Source organism: Nannospalax galili, unplaced genomic scaffold, assembly GCF_000622305.1.
Source record: "Nannospalax galili isolate Female #2095 unplaced genomic scaffold, S.galili_v1.0 scaffold100, whole genome shotgun sequence".
Classification (NCBI taxonomy): Eukaryota; Metazoa; Chordata; class Mammalia; order Rodentia; family Spalacidae; genus Nannospalax; species Nannospalax galili.
This window is the reverse complement of record NW_008352891.1, coordinates 3,841,779-3,850,015: the sequence shown is the minus strand read 5'-3', so window position 1 is coordinate 3,850,015 and position 8,237 is coordinate 3,841,779. Positions and strand designations below refer to the sequence as shown.

At 45.2% G+C, this 8,237-nt stretch overlaps 1 protein-coding gene across 11 annotated transcripts in view; it reads left to right on the top strand.

The window, feature by feature from the left end:
- Nucleotides 1-8,237, top strand: part of Lpin1 (lipin 1) — a 176,299-nt gene that overhangs the window by 117,082 nt on the left and 50,980 nt on the right. For 10 of the 11 annotated variants that reach the window (XM_029554559.1, XM_008850089.1, XM_029554557.1 and 7 more), the window contains 2 exons: nt 6,841-7,041; nt 7,809-7,904. In XM_029554559.1, the coding sequence (XP_029410419.1) occupies nt 6,841-7,041; nt 7,809-7,904 (297 nt within the window). Of the gene's footprint in view, nt 1-6,840; nt 7,078-7,808; nt 7,905-8,237 lie in introns of those variants that run through there. The other variant, XM_029554561.1, reaches the window with a different exon arrangement.

Here is an 8,237-nt window from a genome sequence, read left to right as displayed (position 1 = left end):
TCCCTCCCTCCCTCCCTCCCTCTCTCTCTCTCTCTCTCTCTCTTTCTTTCTTTCTTTCTTTCTTTCTTTCTTTCTTTCTTTCTTTCTTTCTTTCTTTTCTCTCTCTCTCTTTTTTTTTTGAGGCAAGTTTTCATGTAGCTCAGGCTGGCCTTGAACTCAATATGTCACTGAGGATGACCTTGAAATTCTGATCCTCCTGCCATTACAGGAGTGCAATACCACACCTAAAACAGGTGTTTCAAAACAGTGCTATGCTGGGAAATCACACCCAGAGCCTCGTGTACGCTAGGTAAGCACTCTACCAATTCTATATCTCCAGCCCCAAGTTTTAAATCAAATACAATCAGTCTTTCCGAAAGAGTTCTGCTTAATATGGCATTCTCTTCCCTCTCTCTTAAGAATTTAGTTGTGGTAAAATATATGTTAGCTAGTCAGACAGTTAGCAGGCTTGGAGGTCATTGAAGATGGGCCTGTTCCTTATAATCAACTTTGGACTCCACCTCTGGCTTCTGTGTTAACAGTCTGATTTAAGAAGGGGCAGCATCACAGTTGCCCCTCCTGGGAATTGAAAATACCACGAGGGTCCTTGGTGAGGCACCTATAATCCCCACATTCAGGAGGTGGAAGCAGGGGGATCAGAAGTGTTTGTTACATGGTGAGTTAGAAGCCAGCTAGGGGTATGTGAGACACCCTCTCAAACAACTCATGTGAGAGGAGGGAGGAATCGCCACCTTTGCCCTTCCTTAAGATTTAAGGTACCACGTGAAATCTGAAGGGAGAAGGTTGAGGGCTTTGTTGAAGCCTGGCAAGGGCTTTTCCATTTCCTCTTGGAGAAAGCATGGCTATCTTATAGGTTCACCTGTCATTTTGACATTTTTTTTTCTTTAATTGCCTTACAATTATTCTCTTACATGATTTTTGGTCAGATCTGAGTGGTATCTGACTCTGACTCTGGGTGGAGACATGGCATTCCAAACTGCCCAAAAGATCTATAAAGACATACTGTCACCCCTTCCCTTAATCCAAAGGGGCCTGTCAATCACCTGGCCAGGAGAGACCACCCCCTCAGGAGAGCTCCTTGACATGAAGCCATGCTCAGGACTGGGCAGCAGTAATTACCTCATTAATGAGATAATCTCCTATACCCCAAGCCTCTATCTCCACACAGTTGCTTACAGTGTCAGTGCTCAGCCTGAATGCTTTTCTGAGTTCTCACTCAAAAATCATAACTTCTTTTCCCCTCTGTCTCTTCTTCGGATACTGGACAGAATGTCAACCATGCTTGTCCTTCTACTCTGAGCTATCTCACTCTTTCTGAAGACTCCCTCCACACCCCATGCAGCTTCTTGGACTTCACTGCTGGGTGTGCTGACCTCTAAAAAGGCTCAGCTTTCTCTTTTCCTTCTTCCCAGAAGCCTCTTGAGATTGACAGCTTGTCTGCCCTGTTGATTATCTCTTAAACTAAGATAAAATGGTCTTCTAGCTTCCTTCTGAATTCATTTTGAAATTCTTTTTTCTATAAGACTAAGAACCTGCTGTAGGGAAATCATGTTCCCCAATAACATAAAATTGACTATCTTTAGTCTTTTCTTTATTTTTATTTTTTAAGTAGAGTCTCATGTAGCAAGGCTGACCTCAGACTGAGGATGAGTCTTGAGTTCCTGACTTTCCTGTCTCTAACTCCCAAGTGCTCGGATTATAGGACTACGCCACCATATCTGTTCTATAGAGTGCTGGAGATTGAACCATGGGCTTTGTGCATGCTAGACAAACACTCTATCAACTGTGCTGCATCCTCACTCTTAAATCATTTTAAAGTGTGTAGCTCAGTGCAGCCGTTGCCACAGTCCACACTCCAGAACTGAAACCCCATGCCCATCAGCCACTCACTCCACATTTCTGTCCTCTCTCAGCCCCAGTATCTGTTCACTTGCATCTCTGAGGCGTCTTCTCTAGGCAGCTCTTATGACTGGTTTCTTTCACTTATCCCACTGCCCTCCTGGGTTAAACATGTTATAGTAGCTAGCAGGATTTGTGCACGCGCTTGTGTGTGTGTGTGTGTGTGTGTGTGTGTGTTTATGTTTGCATTATGTGGGCACATGTGTGTATGGATGCATTGTGGAGGCTGAGGGTTAATAGCAGGTGTCTTCCTCTCTACTGTCTTTAGCCAGGGCAGGGTCTCTCACTGAACCCAGAGCTTACCAATAAGCCTAGCCTAGCAGCTATTCAGTTTGCCTTGGGCATCTCCTGTCTCTGTCTCCCGAGAGCTGGGATTACAGGTGGGCTACCACACTTGCCTGATTTTTATATGGCTGCTGGGGATCTGAAGTCCAGTCCTCACACTTGCACAGAGAGTGCTTTATCCACTGAGGCACATCTCCAGCCCTCAGATTTTTCCTCTTGAAGAGGAACTGTACTAGTCAGTTGTTCCACATTTTGTTTCTCTTATCAGTGGATGTTTGTGTTGATTCATCCTTTTGGAAATTGTGAATAAATCTGCTGTGAACATGGGTGTGCAGAGTGTATACCTTGATGTTGAATTTCTTGGTTGTAGGGTAATTCTGTTTTTAATGAAAAATTTTTATGTGATTTTATTCATGTGTATGTATGCATACCTACTTCTTTGTATGTGCACCATGTACATGCAGTGCCTGCGGAGGCCAGCAAAGGGCATCAGATCTCCTGGCACTGGAGTTATAGGTGGTTGTGAGCCCCTGATGTGAACCAAACCTCGGTCCTTTTCAAGAGCAGCAAGTGTTCCTAACCACTGAACCATCTTTCCAGACCCTATTTTTAATTTTTTTGAGAAATTGCCACACCTGTGTCCCTAGTGACTGTACTGTTTTACATTTCTACAAACAGCATGCAGAGGTCTCAGTTTCTCCACTTCTTTGCCAACACTTGCTGTTTTCTGGTCAATAGTAGTCATCTCTGTGAGTGTGGAGAGGTAGTGTTCTGTTTTTTTAAAATGCTTAGTGTCCACTTGTCTAGGCAGCCCCAGGGTCTAGATGTCAAGGACAATTCTAAGGAGCTTGTTCCTAGGTGGGGCTCTGAGTAGCGTCCCTGTTCCCACACAGCTCCCCTCTGTCTCTTCACATTTGTAGGGGTTTTCAGCAGAGGGAGATCTGTGGGTGGCAGAATACTGGTGTACCTTCTGGCTCTTTTCAGTAGGAGAATATACCAGCCCAGTCCTGTTGTTCCCATAGTAAGTGTTTACCCAGGGAGTTTGAATCCTTGCTATGTCCACAGGACAGCTCTGCCTAAGACACTATTTCTGGACTTTTCTCACTAAAAAGAGCCTGTTGGAGCAACAAAGCAATCAGGTTCCTTGGGCTCTCTTCCAGGTCCAGAGTGCCTGTGCCTGGGAAGGTTACTTTCTTGAGGGCACAAGGGCAGAGCAACTTCTAGCTATGATGTTTAAGGATGCCCTTTGGGTGCTAAGCTGAGAGGAAGCATCCCCTTTCTCACCAGTTAGAGCTGGAATTGATGTTGCCAGTGTCCAAGACCCTAGGCTCACTCATTGTGAGCCGGGAAGCTGGAATGCAGAGATTTGTTAATTTCCTCCCCTTAGGAGCTTTTTCTTTCCAATGAAATATAAACAGAAGTTCCAAGAAAAAAAGCCATACAGTAATAAAGATGCTACATGGCTGAATGCCTTGCAGAGTAGAACTTTGACTGTGGAGAGTTGGAACGTTGAGGATCCAGACCCAAATTTTCTTGGACTACATTTAGCTCCTGAATAGCCATTCATTGCCCACTCCTATGCCTGACTGAACTTTCTTTAGACTATCAATGCCTTTACAATATATTCTTATCCCAGTCCAAAAACAAAGAATGCCATCAGATAGCATCTGAAACGTGTAACTAATGTATTTGATACATGTCTTGATTTGTGATTTTCTTTGTTCTGTAGTAAAATCTCATATAACTGTTTCCACAATGGAACATGCTATCTAGGACAACCTGACTCTGTGCTCTTAGCCCATGGTCACTCATATTTGGCTCAGAGTAAACTATCTTTTACTCCTTTTGAAGTGAGAACTGTGTTTGTACTGACAGCATGACAAATACCAAAGTTCATTTCAGTTGTGCTGGTCAGGGCTGGGGCCTCCCTGCTGGGGAGCTGGTCTGTTATTCACTGATAAGAAAAGAACCTGTAGGAGGAGGACGGAATTAGGGGAGACCATGGAAGGCACCAGAAGGGGCTTGCCCAGAGCAAAGCAGGGGTTACTTCAGAATCCAGTGAGCCTATGTGGTCTGGCGGCCTGACTCCCAGCCTGTGTTCATGGGCATTGGCTTTGTTGTATTTGAACTTGGCCTTGAGTTTCCTCATGTGAAAGGCCTCCTACCTATGGGATTATTGTGAGAGGCACATGAACATGAGATTGGATACATGACAGAAATTGTGCGAAAACACCATTAATGCTCTCACAGAGCTGTAGAGATGGAAGCTTTCCTTTTTTTGATGAACAGAACATGTTAAAGTCCAAGTTTACCACAGAGGACATTCAGCACAAGAAGTGTTAGGGTTACAGTGTCATGTCTTTTATATTGTACATCTTTTTGGGAACCATACCTTTCCCTTTTTTGTTCTGTTTTCTGAGACACAGTGTTCATGTAGGCCCAGGTTGTCTCCTTGAACTCCTGATCCTCATGCCTCTACCTCCCAGGTGTTGTGATTATAAGTATGTGCCACCATTGCCATCTACCTGGTGACTTTATTTTGGCTACCAGTGTGTTACTTGTCTGCCCTTCACAAGCCTAGGAGTCCCTGTAGGGGATAGGGACTGTGTCTTTTTTATGAGTTGCAGCACCAAGCTCTGCATAGTAGGAACCGTGAATGTTAGCAGAGGCTGATGAATGACTACTATCTGGTTGGGCAAATGGCATAGCACATGTGCTCCCTGGAGTTGGCAGAGAATAGACAGGTAGACAGGGACTGGGGCAAAACCTGATAAAAGTCATTTGTCTCCCTGTTGGCTAACATTCATAGTGTCAGAATGCTGTGCAGGCTGCGTGCTACCATGCCACGGTACAGTTACCTCAGTGAAACAACCTGACTCTTAATTTTAGTTTTTAAGAGTGGACCTGAACTCAGAGGACACCTGTTTCCCCAGATGACTCTTGGAACTGTGCCCTGGAACAGTGTCCTAGAGTCAGGCCTCACCCTTAGTTTTATTCAAAACCAGTTCTCTGCCTTTGGTTAGGGAAGTACAAGCTTGGATCCACCCTTATCAGATAATCTCACCTTTTCATCCCTAGTTTTAGAATTGCAAGCACACAATGTCAAGTGTCTTTTCTCAGTCTTCATGTTTTCAATGAAGATACAATTGTCTTTCAGTGCTTTGGTATGTTAATTCTCAAGTATACCCACATTTGTTTCCTATCTTTGGGTGGAATAGCAAATTGAGGTTCCCAGGAAACAAGATCAGGTACTCAGGGTGCAAGAGCATAGTTCCATGAGTTTTCCAAGGTTAATTAAAAGTCATTAATCCAGATCATGTCCATTTTATAAATCATTTCTACGGGCTGCTGGGGGAGAAAAGTCACAAACAATCATATCCAGGTGTAGACCCTGCATGCTACAATACTGAACTGCCTGGCATGATAGGCCCACTGGTACAATAGTGGCTTGAATGTTCTGGGGCTAACTAACTGCTTCCTGATTGTTTTTGAGGCCTGTTCAAATACATGAGAATACATGACTGTCATTGCAGAACTGGTCAAAAATCTGTGTCTAGGGAGGTCACAGGCCCTATAGGGGAATCTACTGCCGATGTTTTGCCAAATGGACAGTAGTTAAAGTGCCTTCTAAATATTCATGCTTATTATATTAATTAATCAAAGTCAGTCAGTTTGTATATATGTATGGGGGCATGTGCATGCCACTGCCATGGCTAATGTGTGAAAGTCAGAGGACAACTTGTAGGAGATGGTTCTCTCCTTCCACCATGTGGGTCCTGGGGATTGGACTCAAGGTGTCAGGCTTGGTGGCAAGTACTCTTACTGGCTGAGCTATCTTCGCAGCCCCTAAATATTTATACTTAAAGACCAATGCAACTCTTGTCTTACTCAGAGAAGCTTTTTGACAGTGGGCAGTGGTCATAGTGGGGCCTCATAACTGGTCAAAATACTGAGAATAAGTGACTTCTCAGTGTTTGGCTCCAGATGGGACATTGAGGTCATGTTCTCTGTGGCCCAGGAAACATGGTGGAAGAGGGTATCTAGGACTGTGAGAATGGAAGGATAGGAGTGCAGATAGTCTTTGTTTCCCTTTTTCAGTCTGAGTTTTCCTGTTTTTCCCCTCCTATTGTTATTTCATGTGGTACAGCTATGGATGCTGGGCCACACATTATATAAAATGATCTCTTTATACAAGAGCCTCAGGATGTATTTGAAATTGAGGCAGTGCTACTGCATATAGTTGTGTTTGACTACATAGATAGCCATCCTGGGATACATGAGGCCCTTGGGCCATAAGTTTGACATGCCTGGTGTCCAGTCTACATGCAGTGCCAGAGTGAGGTACACAACAGCCACTAAGTGGCAACAGCCACTAAGGCAAAAACCATCACCTTTCATGGATGACTGAGCAGTCCAAGGCCAGGGGCACCTGCTGCTGTTAGGGTTCCTGAGGCCTGGTCTGTCTGTGCTCAGCCCTGAGGTTGGGAGGATGTTGAGCTTCTTGATAGTGTGGGAGAGATGTGTCATGGCCTGGGTGCTGCTCTGGGCAAACTATGAGAGGAGACTGTTGAAATGGAGGATTGACTTTGGAGGTTCTGCATGGTCTTCCAGTATTAACTGCTTTTGTGAATGATGTGTGTCCTGTCTGTCTCTCAGGTTCAGACCATGAATTACGTGGGGCAGTTGGCCGGCCAGGTGTTTGTGACCGTGAAGGAGCTCTACAAAGGGCTGAACCCCGCCACACTGTCTGGATGCATTGACATCATCGTCATCCGCCAGCCCAATGGCAGTCTACAGTGCTCTCCTTTCCATGTCCGCTTTGGGAAGATGGGTGTCCTACGCTCCCGGGAGAAAGTGGTGAGGCCCTGGCTCCACTCCTGAGAACAGCATCATGTGGGTGCTGTCCTGTGTTCTGAGTTCTTAGACTCTGCACCCAAGATGGCTATTTGCAGAATTAACAGTTATTATCACATTATTCTGATTACTATGGCAGTGTTAGTCACTTTAAAACACAGGCACACTCCACTGTTCATCAGGTTCTGAGGGCACAGAAGGGCAAGGCTTGTCTATGAACTTCTTAGGAAGATTCAAGGCTGAATACCCAGTCACCTGAATTACCTGCTCCTTCCTATGCCTAGAGGGCTGGGTTCTACCTCTTGATTCTGTGCTCAATTAGTTGAGTCTGTTGGCTTGACCACCTCCGCGTTACTGGGCTCCCTAATTGCAAGGTGGCTGAAGGTGAGGGAAGGAACACAGTATCCTGAGACCTGGCTTCAGAAGTCACATGGGGGTCACTTCTGTTGTACTCTACCGGTTGGGGACAATCACAAGCCTTCCTCATCCTCCTGTGGAGGGGGAAATATTATTCCTCCCATTTTGGTGGGGAGTGGGAAAGTTCTAGAAGAGAAATGGACCAATGTTGTCAAGTTTGGAAAGTGAAGAACTTCCCTTCCCAATGCTCAGGACAAGTGTGCTTGGATTAGGTACACTGATTGAAACTTGGAGCTGTGATGTGCTTCCAGGATATGTGTGGTCAGAGTGCTTATACAGGGACGTGGGCATCTCCAGGTTTCCAGTGGCGAGGAAGGCAGCTCACCGAGTTCTCAACTGTGTTTTTCCTTCAGGTGGACATTGAAATCAATGGGGAGTCTGTGGATTTGCACATGAAATTAGGAGATAATGGAGAAGCATTTTTCGTTCAAGAGACTGATAACGATCAGGTGAGGAGGGCTGAGTAGTCAGGGTTACTCCAGTGTGTGGAGACAGAGTACGCCAGCATGTGAAATACCTCAGGAACCTTACTGGGTGGGTGTTGGCATCAGAGCAAAGCATCTGTTTACCTGTCAGGGGGACTGAGCCAGGTAGACGGCATGTGTGCTGAGTCCATAGGGACCCACCATCCTGGCCTGCTTCAGTTACTATTTCTAGGAGACAGAGCACAGTGTTACCTACTTGCCAAACTGTATGCTGGTCTGCCAAATCTCAAATGACTGAGTGTCTTCATTTTTATTAGGAAATGACCAAATCCCTTTTATTTTATATGTGTGTGTGTG